Source organism: Stenella coeruleoalba, assembly GCF_951394435.1.
Source record: "Stenella coeruleoalba genome assembly, chromosome: 7".
NCBI classification, from domain to species: Eukaryota; Metazoa; Chordata; class Mammalia; order Artiodactyla; family Delphinidae; genus Stenella; species Stenella coeruleoalba.
The window spans coordinates 36,382,031-36,398,104 of record NC_137153.1 but is presented as its reverse complement, the minus strand read 5'-3'; the positions used below and the strand labels follow the sequence as shown (position 1 = coordinate 36,398,104).

General features: G+C 35.3%; 1 protein-coding gene across 3 annotated transcripts in view; it reads left to right on the top strand.

Moving 5' to 3' along the window:
* The window catches only part of ERCC6L2 (ERCC excision repair 6 like 2), a 156,604-nt gene that overhangs the window by 85,740 nt on the left and 54,790 nt on the right, over nucleotides 1-16,074 (top strand). For all 3 annotated transcript variants that reach the window (XM_079927052.1, XM_079927051.1, XM_079927053.1), the window contains exons 13-15: nucleotides 2,531-2,630; nucleotides 11,137-11,289; nucleotides 15,653-15,733. In XM_079927052.1, the coding sequence (XP_079783178.1) occupies nucleotides 2,531-2,630; nucleotides 11,137-11,289; nucleotides 15,653-15,733 (334 nt within the window). The remainder of the gene's footprint in view (nucleotides 1-2,530; nucleotides 2,631-11,136; nucleotides 11,290-15,652; nucleotides 15,734-16,074) is intronic.

Below are 16,074 nucleotides of genomic sequence, written 5' to 3'. Positions count from 1 at the left end.
ACCCCTTGATGGTCATATCATTTGCAAATATTTTCTCCCATTCTTTAGGTTGTTGTCTTGTTTTGTCAGTGGTTTCCTTTGCTGTGCAAAAGCTTGTAAGTTTGATTAGGTCCCATTTATTTATTTTTGCTGTTGTTTCTTTTGCCTTAGGAGACTGATCCAAAAACTGTTGCTAAGATTTATGTCAAAGATTGTTCTATATTCTCTTCTAGGAGTTTTATAGTTTCAATTATTACATTTAGGTCTTTAATCCATTTGGAGTTTATTTTTGTAGTTGGTGAGTAAATGTTCTATTCTCATTGTTTTACATGTGGCTGTCCAGTTTTCCCAGAACCACTTATTGAAGAGACTGTTTTCTCCATTGTATATTCTTGCCTTCTCTGTCATAGATTAGTTGACCATAGGTGCTTGGGTTTATTTCTGGGCTCTCTATTCTGTTCTGTTGATCTATACTAAGGAGAAATGTTAAGGAGAGAGTTTCAATTTCAAATGAAAGGACTCTAATGGTATCTCAAAGTCATAGGAAAATATAAAGTTCTCCAGTACAGGTAAGTACATAAACAAATATCAAAACCAGTATTATTATAATTTTGGCTTATAATTCTTCTCCTTGTTTTCTACAGGATTTAAAAGGCAAATGCATAAAACTAATTATAAATCTGCTAATGAATACATGACATATAAAGATATAATTTATAACATCAATAAGATAAAAGGTGAAAGCAGAGCTGTAAAGGAAATTATTTTAATGCAATTGAAATTAAGTTGGTATCAATTTAAGATAGAATAAATTTGAATCCACACAGTCTGACTTGCAGAGCCTGCACTTTTAACCAGCCTCTTGCCAGTGACAACTGCCCAGGAAAATAGTCAAATGAAAACCACAGAAAAATATCCATTTCTTTTTGTCTTAACAACATCTGTTGTAATTTTGTTCTTTTTCATCTAGGCCATCAAGACTTATTTATCCCAGTGTTCCCTCGAAACACAGTTCACTGTGCTTTGGCTTTCAGTGAAAGTTAGTTGACAGTAAAACTAAATGAACAGAATTCCTCTTCCTCTCCTTCCATTTACTCTGACAGAAGGAGCAAAGAAGAGAAATGAAAATACTGACCTCCACACTGTATAACAGTTTCTCGACACTTGTCTTTGCATGATAAAAGACCATTTACATATCCATACTTGATAGACCTAGAAAATGATGAAGCATAGGTCCAGTGTAACATGTTATAAGGTTTTTGTCTGTAAAGATTCAAGAATATGTATTCTGACAGAATCTATCCCATTCAGCAAACAATTGCCTTACACCCAAAAGACATTTCCTTAGATACATATTTTTTTTTTTTAGACCCAAATCCATTGTGGGAGAGAAAGGGATTATGAGTCCCTCTCTATCCAGGCTGCAGGATGGAAGTGAGAATTGCAGTAACTTACCCCTGGCTTTGCTGTGTCACAGGAGCCCCCATTCTTTTCTGGGAATGCAAGATTTTCAGTACCAAGATGTCCTCTAGTAAAAGCCCTTCTCTGTGAGGAGGAATGGGTGAAGGAGGCAGAAGGAGCACCAAATATAACAATACAGTGTGACTTCATAAGGTCAAAATTAAATTTCCCCCAAATTGTAACATTTTCAAGCATGAAGCAGTATGGCTTTGCCCCTGATCCCCCATGACTATAACAGGTATTTAGAAACAGATGACCTCATTCAGAACATCCAATAAAACCTCCACCTGGGAGAAGCTACAGGGACTGGACCTATAGTTAATCAGTGTGGTGAGTCAGGTTAGAGTTTTAATTAGCACTGCAGTCCATATCAGAACACCTGGGGTACTAATCATCTGAGTGATCCAGTCAGACAGACTGCTTGGAAATCTCTGTGGATGAAGGCTGTAAATCTGCACTTCCATAGGCTTGCCAGTTGATTACTGCTTTACCTCCAAGGTTTTTTTAACAGTTTCGTTGAGATATAATTAACATACAATAAACTGTACATATTTAAAGTGTACAGCTGATAAGTTTTGCTGTAGGTATACACCATGAAACCGTTACCACAATCAAGAGAGTGAACATATCCATCACCCCCCAAATTTTCCTTGTGCTACTTTGTAATCCATTCATCTTGCCCCTCCCAGGCCCGCCCCCAAGCAACCACTGATCTGCTTCCTGTCACTGTGGATTAGTTTGCGTTTTTGAGAATTTTATATAAATGGAATCATTCATAAGCTTAAGACTGCCATAAAAGAAAAATCTGAATTTAGGAAAAGTTTTTACACAGTAGAAGGTGATGTTTATAACAGAAATGAAGTTGATATGTATATTTTTTCTATAATACTTTCCTCCTCAATGACTGGCCTTTTTATATGAATTTCTGTTTTTACATTATTATTAAATAATATAGTATATCTAAACATAAGATATTTCTTTTGAAATTAAAATTTTAGCAATATTTCATTTTTATATCCAAAAGTTACCTCCTGAACCCGAAGTTGTTTCACTTGATCTTGGTTGCCTTTTGTTTTTAATGTTTTTACAGAGCATATAGGATTGGGCAATGCAGAGATGTCAAAGTGCTTAGGCTGATATCCTTGGGAACTGTGGAGGAGATCATGTACTTACGACAGGTATACAAACAGGTAAATATATTTCCCTTTTTCTAATTAAAGGTAAACACTTGTCAGTTTTTAAAAATTAATAATAAATTTGTGTACAAATATGTTTTTTATTTTATTCTAGCTATAATAAGGAATTTAATAAGATTATGAAATATACTGTAGAATACACTTCTATAAAACAGATTAAATCTTAGGTTCATTGAATTTTAGAGCTGACAGTTTCTTAGAGCAGTACTTCTTTAATGTACACATGAATTACCTAGGGATCTTTAAAATACAGATTCTGATTTAGTAGTTCTGGGTGAAGCGCAAGATTCTGCATTTTTAACAAGCTCCCGGAAGTGCCAACACTACTAGTCTGCAGATCACAATTTGAGTAGCAAGGTCACAGCTCCCCAAACTGTGGGCCAAGATGTAAGTGTATGCCACAGATGGGGTACAGGTGCACCCAGACATCCTACAGCTCTCTGGGCAGCAAGATTATCTAAGCCAGCTTCCAGCCTTGAGTAAACTCCTCTTCGAGTAGATGTTCACATGTTTCCATTATCTATGTGTGCATGAAGAAGACTGGAGAGGAATACCTTAGAGATATCTAATACAAATGTTTCGTGTTGTATATAATGAAACTGGGATCCAGGACACCCCAGTAAATGAAATTATAGGAATAGAACTCAAGTGCACTAACTACTGTGCTGATGCTTTTAATATTCATCTAAAATTGCATTAACTCTTTAATATCCTTAGGGTATCAATTACTACTCCATTTATGCCTCTAAATAAAGTTTAGCTAGTCTGTAACTGCCTGCTTGAGAAGATCTGGAATGAGGTTCAAGTTTAATTATAAATGTTAAATTTGAATTACTCCCTATATATTCAGCTGGAATCTGTTTAAGAGCAAACATCTGCCACATGTGGTGGTAGTTAACCTAAGAATGATCCAGTCTTAAATTTGTGCTATTTTCTTAATTCTAAAAATAGAATTGTACACAGCAGTGTTTATTTTTCTTAAAGCATTTAGCTCTGTAAGAAACCTTTAATCTTTTTGTTCTTAGGTATAGCACAACTACTTGAAAATTATTTTTTCAGACATTAACTAATCTTGGAAAAAAGTAGGATATTATTTTTTCATGTTAGGAGCAGCTATTTAGAATACTATCTTTGACTTGTCACAAGTCTTTCCTCAATCACATAGTAAGTTTTCTTGATCCCATTACTATATGTATTTCCTTTTTGCCTATTCATCTGACTCATTTAATGAAATAAAATGGCCTTTTATATAATAATATGTAATAAAAAGGCTTCAGAAGATGAGGGTAATTTAAGTTTTCAGAACTTTGTATGATCTAATTGCTTATTAAAATAAGCCACTTAAGGAACATTCAGCCATACAACTTGATAAGTACAAATAAAGATAAGATGGCAATCATATGAGGAAATGACATAAATGTGATTTAAACATTGATTGGAATTTGAACCAAGGGTGCAAATGGCAAACACACGCTAGCCTCACAAGTGTTCCTCAAATCTCTTGGGAGGAAAACAATCCAAAATGATGTTTTAAAATTCTGTAAAAATGTTGGAAAGAAAAAAGAGTTCTCTCTGTGGGCCAAAAATGATAAGGAACCCTGAAAGACAAAGGGCAGTTGAGATGAGATTGAAGGAAGAAACAAAGCTAAACTCAGTCATGAGAAGACTACTGGAAAAGGTAGGTGCAACTTGTGAATATTCCAAGCTTAGAGTCAACAGATACTAAAAATATAAAGGAGCCTTGGGTTAACTGTGATGCCCCCTCTTTGGGTATTATTAGTGATCTAACAAGGTGGTTTAACCCTTATGATCTTTCCCCCATTGTACCAGATTGTAGACAATGGAAATGTCTGCTCTCAAGTAGGAACAATAAGTAGAACTACTGGAAGGAAGGAAACAAAGCTCTAAATTTTTGCTGAAATCAAGAAGAAAGTCCGAAATAATAAATATTTGCAAACCCCTCCACCTGCTGCCTGCTTTGAATAATTACTGCAGTAGGCCTAGATAAGCCCGTTAGGCATTTGACAGATGAATATTCCCCCCCACCCCTCCAAAACAATAATTAGTATTGAACAGTTTAGGAAAATAAACACTATGAAAATGGCCCTCAAAGATACCAAGTCCTAATCCCTGGAACCTATAAATGTTACTTTATATGGAAAAAAGGGTCTTTGCAGATGTGATTAAATTAAGAATTTTTGAGATGGGGAGATTAGCCTGGATTGTCCAGGTGGGCCCTAAATCATAAGCATTCTTATAAGTAGGAAGCAAAGGGAAATCTGACAGAGACAGAAGGGAAGCCAGTGTAACCCCAGAGACAAGAGATTGGAGCTATGTAGTTATAAACTAAGGAATGCTGGCAGCCACCAGAAGTGAAAAGAGGCAAGGAATGGATCCTCCCCTAGAGCCTATGAAGAGAACATGGCTCTGCCAAAACTTCATTTCATTCTGGTGATACTGATATCAGACTTCTAGCCTCCTGTAAGAACTATAAGAGAATACATTTCTGTTCTGTTAAGCCACCAAGTTTATGATAATTTATTACAAGAGATATAGGAACTCATATAGGCACTAAAAAAGAATTAACATCAGAGAAAACAAAATTAATAGAAAAGAATAAAAGATTTTTAAAGAAATATCACTATTCAAAAGGTAAATGAGGTTGTAGGATCCTGGGAGAAACAAAAGACTACTAGAAAAAAAATCCATTAGAGATCCAGAAAACGAGAAACTCCAGCAATAGGCTGAATAGCAAAGAACAAAGTTTTCATCTAAAAGAAAGAGCCATGCAATTCTTCTAGATTACAGAGCAAAAAGAGGAAGAACGAACACATGTAAGAAAACTTAGGAGAAATGAAGGCTAGATGTAGAAGTTCCAATATCAGTCTTATAGTTGAGCAAGGGAACAGAAGAAAGAGAAGGAAGAAGTCCCAAAGGATGAGAGTCCACAGATTATGAGCCCCACTGAGTGTTAAATAGGGTGAATGAAAATAGATCCACACTTACATTGTCTTTCTATAATTGTAAAACCCTTAAAATTTCCAGAGATAAACTTCATGGAGAGAAAAAAAATTGTCTACAAGAGTACTAGAATTAAATAGCTAGCTAACTTCTTAATAGCAATACTGGATATTTCGGAGCAGTAACTTCAAATGAGGGGAAATCATAGCTCTATATTGTCAAAGAAAGTGAATTTTTAATTCAAAACTTTTCCACAGTGGTGGAAATTTTTCCTTCAGTGGTGAGTTCTATCAAACATTTAATATTCTTTTTGAGAACAGAGGAGGGAACAATTCTAGCCTACTTTAGAAAGACAGAAGAATCCCGATGCCAGAATTGGCAAAGACATTACAAGAACAGAAAATTATAGACAAATATGTCTCATGAACATAAATGTAAAAAGTCTTTAACAAAGCCTCTGTTAGAAGTTGAATTGTGCCCCCGCCAAAAAAAATAAAATAAAAAATATATGTTGAAGTCCTTAACCCCTGGTACCTGTGAATGGAATCTTATTTGGAAGTAAGGTCTTTGCAGATGTAATCAAGTTAAATAAGGTTATACTCTATGAAGGTGGGCCCTAATTCAATGACTGGTTTCTTATAAGAGGGAAATTTGGATACAGACAGACACAGAAGGAGGATGCCATGTGATGACAGAGGGAAAGATTACAGTGATGAAGCTGCAAACTGAGGAATGCCTAGGACTGCCAGCAACCACCAGAAACTAGGAAGAGGAAAGGAAGGATATTCCCTTAGAACCTTCAGAGAGAGCATGGCCCTGCCAATATCTTGATTTCAGACTTTTAGCCTCCAGAACTGAGAGAGAATAAATTTCTGTTGTTTTACACCACCTGGTTTATGGTACTTTGTTACAGCAGCCTTAGGAAACTGATATAGCCTCTAAGGCAAATATTGTAAATTTGACTACATTTTTATATGAAACTTCTATATGACAAATGAACTATAAGCCAAATTAAAGGAGAGACCAGAGGAAATGCTTGCCATAAGTATAATAAATTAGCATCTATAATATATAAAGAACTCCTACAAACCAATAAAAAGACTGATTAGGCATTTTAGTGAAGAAAAAATACAAACAGTTAACATGTATATGAAAAGATGCTTAACTACACTTATAATGGAGAAGTAAAAAATAAGATCGTGTTCTGCACGTTCTGCAAAAGACTTTTTTGTTTTGTTCTGTGGGGGGTTTTTTAGGGAGGTGAGGAGATTGGCGTTGCTCATTGTTGTTGGGGATATTTTTAAAGAGGTGTTAATATAGTATTTTTGAGAATACAACTTGGTGCACTTATTTTAGAAGCTAATTTAACAGCATTTTTAAAATGCACTTTCTCCCTGTTTACCTGGCAGAAATATTCTCACATATGCACATTGAAGGATGACAAGGATTTATATTCAGAATTGTTAGTATTTGTTCAAAAAATGAAAAAAGGAACAGCCTAAATGTCCAATAGTAACAGAATTAACATAAATTCTGATATACCCATATACAGCAAAAAAATTTTTTTAAAGATTATAGAGCAAATGTACTGATGTGGCACAATCTTTAAGACATTTTAAGTGGGGCAAAAGTAACTTGCAGAACAAGTATATCAATTGTGTTTATTTATAAAACTGTTTCTACATGTATGTATAAATAGTTCTAACTGCATTGAAAAAGATCTAGGAAGGATAAACCTAAACATTACAGTGTTGGTTAGACTGATAAGGGATGATCTGTGTTGTTCAAGGGGGACTTGCCCTTTGATGTTTTTGTTTATGTTTGTTGTGATAATGCCTTCACAACATAAAATATATTTTATACTTTAAAAAAATTGCTTATATAGCAACTGCGCTCCTTTAGGTTTGGAGCATTGCATGTAATCTAAAATTTGGCATTCAAAAATTCATCTTTCATATATATGTAATTTATTTAGAAATTAATATGTATTTACAGAAGAGTTACAAGATCAGTACAGAGAACTCCCAATTAACGTCACCCAAATTCCCCAGTTGTTAACATTTTACCACATTTGCTTTCTCTTTCTCTCAGCCATGATCTTTATTCTTTTTCTGAACCGTTTTAGAGGAAGTTGAAGATTTATCACCTTTAAATTCTTTGTTTTCTCCCAAATAAGGACACCGTCCTATTTATATGTACATATAAAAATAGCTTTATGCATTATAAACACTCAGTTTTACATATTGTTCTGCAACTTGCTTCTCCCTTACCGCCCCCCCCCCCGCCACTCTCCTCTCAAAAATGCAGTTATCCATGGGCTTCCCTGGTGGCGTAGTGGTTGAGAGTCCGCCTGCCGATGCAGGGGACACCAGTTCATACCCCGGTCCGGGAGGATCCCACATGCCGCGGAGCGGGTAGGCCCATGAGCCATGGCCGCTGAGCCTGCGCGTCCGGAGCCTGTGCTCCGCAATGGGAGAGGCCACAACAGTGAGAAGCCCACGTACCGCAAAAAAAAAAAAAAAAAAAAATGCAGTTATCCAAATCAAGAAACTAACACTTACACAGCATCACCTTGTAATCCATAGAACCCATTCAGATTTCATCAGCTTTCCTGGCAATGTCTCCTTTCTCTTTCTGGCTCAGGATCCAATCCAGGATCATAATTACATTTCTTTTTGTGTCTCTTAAGTTTTCTTCAACCTTAAGTTACCCAGGCTTTTCTGGTCTTTCATGACCTTGACAGTTTTAAAAAATAAAGCCTTTCCTAGTGTATGCTTTCCCTCAACATATGTCCATTTGATGTTTCCTCATCTTCCAACTCAAGACAAGAAGCCTTGACAAGAATGGTACAGAAAGAATGCTGTGCTCTTCTCATTGCATTGGTCAGAAGGCACCTGGTGGTGACCTGATCCACCACTGGTGATATTAACCTTGATCACCTGTCAAGTTTGTGTCTGCCAGCTTTTTACACTGCAGAGTCACCACTTTTTTCATTTGTAAAATAGTATATATTTTATGGGGAGATCATCAGCGACTATGCTGATATAGTCAGCCCTCTGTATCCATGGGTTCTGCATCCTCAGATTCAGCCAACCATGGATTCAAAGTATTCAGAAAGAAAATTCCAGAAAGTTCCAAAAGCAAAACTTGAATTTGCTGTGTGCTGTTTACCTAACATTTACATTGTATTTACAACTATTTACACAGCATTTACATTGTATTAGATATTATAAGTAATCTGGAGATGATTTAAAGTATATAGGAAATAATGCATAGCTTATATGCAAATACTATGCCATTTAATAAAAGGGACTTGAGCATCTATGGGTTTTGTTATCCGTGGGGATCCTGGAACCAATCCCCCCGATACCAAGGGACGACGGACAGCTGTATCCTGTTCCTCATCAAGCTTGTACTCATCAGCCTTAGCTTTCATTGATGATTCCCGCCTGAATCGGCCACTACTATGATGGTTTGTCAGACGGTGATTTTTCTATTTCCATTATTACTTCCTTTATATTTGTTGGCATTCTACCATAAAAAAAGAGCTTTCCCTTCTCTTCCATTTATTTAATCTGTGTGGACTCATGAGATAGTATTTTAGTAACGGATTTTAGTAACCCACTGAATATCAATTATTTTTATGTTCAAACTCTCATTTTTTGACCAGTGAGAACCCCTTCAAGGGGGCTTCTGCGTCATTTTGACAAGCCCTCATCATGCTTATTGCACTTCCTTACTGTGGTAGGCTGAATAATGGCCCCCCACAGATATCCACATCCTAATTCCCTGAACTGACCTGGATTATGTAAGTGGGCCCAGTGTAATCACAAGGGTCCTTATAAAGGGAGGGGTAGCAGTAGGGTCAGAAAAAGGAAAGAAGGCAATGTGATAACAGAAGCAGAGGGTCAGAGAATGATACAAAGATGCCTCATTACTGGCCTTGAAGATGGAGGAAGTGGTCATGAACTCTTAACATGATGAATATTCCTGTTTTGCTTCTTGCATATCTTGTATATTGTGAAGAAATCTAAGCATTTTATAGCCTCGTATGGGTTCTTCTTAAGCTAGAAACTAAGCTACATTTTCCAAATGCTGATTTTTTTCCCTACCCTCTTGAATTCTAACATGATTTTGTTATAGTTACCCTACAGATGGATGCATCTGGCCTTCACTTTTACTGGAGCCACTTTGGAAAACTTAAGTACAAAATAATGTGCCTTTTATAAGTTTTGTGACAAAACTTTGGTAGGAGACTTATAAAAATTTAGATTAATGCTTACAAATTACTTTGGTGATTATATTTAGTAGTATAGCAGTCTGACAATACAGTGTTTAAGGAAGAGTCAGTAGTAAGGGTAAAATCATAGGTAACTGGGCCATCAAGTACATCAGTTGCTATTGTGATTCTGTATTTCCAGGACTATAGCCCATACTTCTGGGACGTTGATATAAAACTAATCAAGTTGGTATGTTGATCCATAACTTATTCAAACTTAGGTCCCAAGGGTCTTGTTTTAAGAGGGACATCTGGATATGAGAAATTGATACAAGTATAAATTTTGAATTCAACCAAACTCAGGTAAAAATTCTAGAAATGATGCTTCCTAGTGAGGCAGCTGTGAACAATTTCTCTGAATTTAAGTTCTTTTATTTCTAAAAGGGAGATGATAATATCTTATAGGATTGTAGGAATTAAATGAGAATATAAAAATGCTGCACATGTGTTCAATAAATAGTAGCTATTATTAATAAGAATAATTTTATTTGCCTAAAGTAATTATTATAGTGCAAATCAATCTGATGATAATCACCATAAAGTATCGCTTCTTACTAATCCTTCCATTAGCAATAGATGGAAGTTATTTTTCATTCTTTGTTTCAAGAAATGTTAGAGTGTACATGGGTTAATCAAATTGTATGTACATTATATACAATAAAGTATCTAGTAAATAAAGAGATTACATTATGTTGGTACTAAAGTGGTATATGTCCTTAAGGGTTCCATGTCAGTGTTCTTTCTGTGTTCAGAATTGTTTCAGAGATGCAATGTTGCTAAACAATGTTTGGGTTTTTGCTCTTAGTTGACAATGTAACCATGGCCTCAATTAGTTTGATACCAACGTGGTTATTATATAATTACTTTAGATTATAATTTAACTTTGGTGATGTAGCGACTATTTCTGCCAGTTTTAGTAGTTTCTATTGAAATAAGAGTCTAGAAAGGAGAAAAGTGTATTCAAATGTATGCCTTTTACATTTTACCTCAGGTGGCTAGTCCATACAGATACGATCTTGAGTCAGTTGTTAGAAAACAGATAAAATAGGAAATGTAAGATTTCTTCTTTAATAAAACTGGCCAGATTATTATTATTTCACCATAATGGCAACATCTGCCAGGGAAATTAAAATAAAATTTCCTCCCTACGGAGATTCTGCCTGCTCCAGCTAAAGCTGTGTATATACAGGGAATGCCAGGAAATTCTGACATATTGTTGGAGCGAACACTTCAAAACATCTTGTGTTTTTTCTGTTATAGCAACTTCACTGTGTGGTGGTTGGAAGTGAAAATGCCAAGCGGTATTTTGAAGCAGTTCAAGGATCAAAAGAGCATCGAGGAGAGCTTTTTGGAGTCTATAATCTCTTCAAACTGAGGTCCCAGGGGTCTTGTCTTACAAGGGACATCCTGGAGGTGTGAAATTTTTCTCTGATTTTTTTCAATATTTTAAACATGGATTTCTCCCTCAGGAAAATTGCTGGTGCCTTTTCAGAGAAATTTTTGGTTTTCTTTTTAAAAAATGTTTTATGTTTAGAATTTCTACTTTTATAGAAATAGGAAATGAATTACTGTACCTCTGAACTAAGATTTTCCCCATGCATAGTTATAAATAACGTACATACACAAATTCAGATACATATACAAGACAGTATGACCTCCAAGGCCATTTTCAGATGGTAAAGAGAAATTTATTATTTTGAAAACAGCTGTTGAAGTCAGGAACTAAAAAAAGAGACTTTCCTAAATAAACAAAAATATAAAATGTGTTTTGATTAAAAGTTACCAAATACTCCCTGAGATGCACTCTCATGTCTCATGGAGATTTTTGTTTTCTGTTCCCAATAAAAATTCCACACCAATATTTCAAACTCTCCCAGTTGTGTTCATCCTCAGGATACAGATGTTTCTTATTCTTAACAGGATATTTATATCCTTTAAAAAATCTTTTAAATTCTTTAATATACCAGAGTACTAAGAATATTAACCTATTTTTTAGTTAATATTGATACGAGTATCATAAAATCCTGGACTATCGTTTTTTTCAATCCCATCTTCATACAGTTGAGGAAATTGAGTCTTGGAAAACTTAAGGATATTTCCCTTAACTTCCAGGACTTTGTAGTAAAACCTTAATGTACTTCATTTATTTAATAGTACCGTAAAAACAGTTAAAGGAACAATTGGTCCCTGTCCTTAAAGAACTTAGACCATCTTTATGGGAGGTGGAAGAGAACATTTACATACTGAACACGTAACATCAGTAAGCATATGTTAAGCAAGTTTAGTAGCAGTTCAAACGTGATCATCAATGGTTGGGGAAGAGGAAGGTATATATGATTTGTATGTTGTGAATATTACAACTGTTATACAATGTCTGATGTATATTGCTCAGTTTTTATTTTATAGTAACTATTTGATTCTGAATTGAGTGACCTATTTAAAGTCTCCCTTTCTCTGTCTCTTTCTTGTTTTGAATATGCTATTTCTCTGATTGACTTGTTCTTTCCCATTCCTCTTCTCTAATCAGTAAATAGCCTTGTTTGTCCTCAGGACCCCCTCAGATCCTACCTCCAACGTTGGGTAGTACTACCCAATGTACTATATTCATGTTTCTAATTTCAAATCATTATCTGTAAAATGTATTAGTATTATATTACTTGTCCTGTTTTCTGCTGTGTATCAAATAGTTTTGTTCTCTTCTTTTATCAGAATAGCCACCTATTCCTCTGTTCAAAAAGTGTTAGGTAAGACATTCAAAAAGTGTTAGGTATGACAAGTTATTAAACGGAAAGTTCTCTTATTCTCTGGTTGTCCTAAATATATGTTGTTTCTCCTCCAGGATTGTTTATTAATGACAGGACCGTCCATATCTTATATTTTGTTTATAGTAAAATATGCTTAACTGCTTGCTAGGCACATCATTGGCACTCAATTATTAAATTAAATTTTGAATTAAAATTGCTCATTTGTTATCAGTCAGAATTCAGTAGATTCATGCTGTGCTTTTGGCCAAACGATGTTTTAAAATATTATTGGTCCAAGCCCTGCATAATGGAAACATATATTATAAAGTAAAAGAAGTATTTTACTTCCTATGATACATTTTTAATTTTTAAAGGTTATAGAAAAATCCCTTTTAAAATGTTTTAAGATGTAGAAATTTGAATATATAGAACACTTTTAATCTGATGATTTCTGGGCAATTTAGTTCTATTTTTCATTGACATTCTTTTAATGGTTTCCCTTTAGAGATAGATACTGAGAGCTAATTTCACAAATATTTATTGAGTATATGTTAAATGTCCAATACTATACATCATAGGACTAGGCATACAGAAATGAATAAAATAGACAAAAAGCCCCGCCTACAAAATTTTACATTCTATTTGGGGGAAACAAATAGTAAAGAGAAATATAACTGAAGTTAGTATATTATGATGATAGATTCTAAGGATAAAAATAGAGCAAGTAGATGAATAAGTTCTAGAAATCTACTACACAGCGTGGTGAGTATTGTCAACAATACTATTATTATATACCTCAAAACTGCTAAAGGACTAGATCTTAAATGTTCTCACCACATAAAAGAATTGATAATTATATGCCATATTAGAGGTGTTAACTAAAGCTATGAGGATAATCATATTACAGTATATAAATATATCAAATTAACACCTCGTAGACCTTAAACGTACACAGTATTATATGTAAATTATATCTAAAAAAAAACAAATAGAGCAAGGAAGGGAAATAGGGAGACTGTCAGGGAAAGAGCATTACAATTTTAGATGGAGTAGCCAAGGAAGGCTACTGTGAGATTGCATTTGATTCTTTGAAGAGACAAGAAAGGAAGAGGTGTTTTAGGCAGAGGAACAAATGCAAACAAAGGCCCTGAGGGAGGAGCATGCCCAGCGTGATTTCAAAATGGCAAGGAAGCCAAAGTGGCTGGAGTGGAGTAATCAAAAGAGCAAAAGATGGGGCCAGAGAAATGACAGGAAACCAGATCCTACAGGAACTTTGGCTTTGACTTGAGTGATAACAAAAGCAATTAGAGGGCTTCCCTGGTGGCGCAGTGGTTGAGAGTCCGCCTGCCGATGCAGGGGACACGGGTTCGTGCCCCGGTCCGGGAAGATCCCACATGCTGCAGAGCGGCTGGGCCCGTGAGCTATGGCCGCTGAGCCTGCACGTCCAGAGCCTGCGCTCCGCAATGGGAGAGGCCACAACAGTGAGAGGCCCGCGTACCACAAAAAGAAAAAAAAAGCAGTTAGAGTTCTGAACAGCAGAATGACATAGTCTGATCTATACTATCTATTCTAAATGTTAAGAATTGGACTATAGAAGTACAAGAGCAGAAGCAAGAAGCCAGGTAGGAGGATACTGCAACAATCCAGCCAAGAGATGGTGGTTTGGGCCAGAGGGTAGTGGTGGATGCCCTGAAGCACTGACAGGATTTGCTCCTGGATCATCTGATAGGGTATGAGAAACAGGAGTTAAGGATGACTCCAAGTCAACAGAAGACTGGAGTTGTCATTTACCTATCACAAAGGGGTTCTGACAGCTTGTAGATTTCTGTTGCTGCCAGTTGCATCTGTTGTAGCCATTTGAATTCTGTTGAAGAGATAAAAGGGAGTTCTCGGACAGAGGCTTCCCATTCCCTTACAGTAATAGCCTCCAGGCACTGGAAGAAAAGATCTCATGGCAATTCAGGAACTCTTTATCATTCTTCCAAGTTCTTTAGGGGTGATTCTCACTTGTTGCCCTGGATACCAGGTAACTGGAACCATGCCATTGCTATATTATGAATATTGGTGTATTCGTAAGTTGGATATTTGTAACTCTGGTGATGATAGTATTATTTCCCCTTGTTCTATCAACAAATAAAGCCTTGAAAAGAGAAATAAATTTATTTCCTCTTGAAGAATTTAATATTCTAGAATCTAGGCCATTAAATATCTCTGCTAAATGATATACCAATAGCTATAAAAGCATACTTTCCTTAAAGATGTAGCAAGCCTATTATCTAATTAAGATTTTTTTAGTTTTATATTAGATGGATATTTTCATTTTGATGTCTACTACACTGAAGGAATCAATAAACATATTTTAATGAATATGAACTATAAACACACTAGCAATATAAGCTAGAATATCGAGTGCCCAATACCCAACATTATCTGTGGTTTTAAAATGTTGATATTATGTCCTTACAGTTATTGCAATATTATATAATATTTACACATATACAATAGTTATATAGTTATCATATAGACATAGTTATTATGGCTGTCACTACTGGGTAAATTTTTAACATTTTTTCACTCTCCCTCCCTACTAGGGCTTTTAGTGGAGTTTGCTGAAAAATGTTATTAGTTTTCTATCAGAAAAAGTAAGCTTATGATAAGAAGTAAGAATTTTTTATGAGCCCAGCAGGCTTCCACTGTGCCTCTATACTACCTAAGAATTATGAGCATTGAAAAATATATATGAATTCCTTAATTAGCAAATTGAAAAATAGCATTAAGAGAGTTAAAGCAGACTGTACTCATTTTTTTTTTTTTTTTTTTTTTGGCCATACCACGCATCTTGCAGAATCTTAGTTCCCTGACCAGGGATTGAACCCAGGCCCATGGCAGTGAAATCGCAGAGTCCTAAACCATTGGACCGCCAGGGAATTCCCTGGACTCAATTTTCTTAACTCTAAGTTTTAGCATAACATTGCTGTTGTTTATCTGGTTGTTTCTACCCTATATTTTACAGTTATTTGCATTCTTTATAGAGAGAAGGCCAAGTGGAAGCAGGGATCATGACAGCTACAACATGGTTGAAAGAGGAACCTCCAGTACACAAACTAGAAACAGTAAGCAATCTTTGAATCTGTAGCCTAGAAACTCCTGGGAAACATGTATGTGAAGATTTTAAGTTTCTTTTCCTTTTCCTTCATTTTTCAATGTGTAAAGAAAATTTTTTTAAGAAATGTCAAGGACACAAAGTCAGAGGACTGTCAGTAAAATTAATAATTTAGGCTAATATTTCATATCATATCATAAAAAAAAATTCAGGAGCAGTCACCAGGTGTTTACATCCAAACTGGAATTTTAACTATGCCAAAGTGTAAATCCAAAATTAAATGCACTGTATAGGTAACCAATCCAACCTAAATAATTTTTTTTTTACTAAATAACAAATTAGATGGAAAAA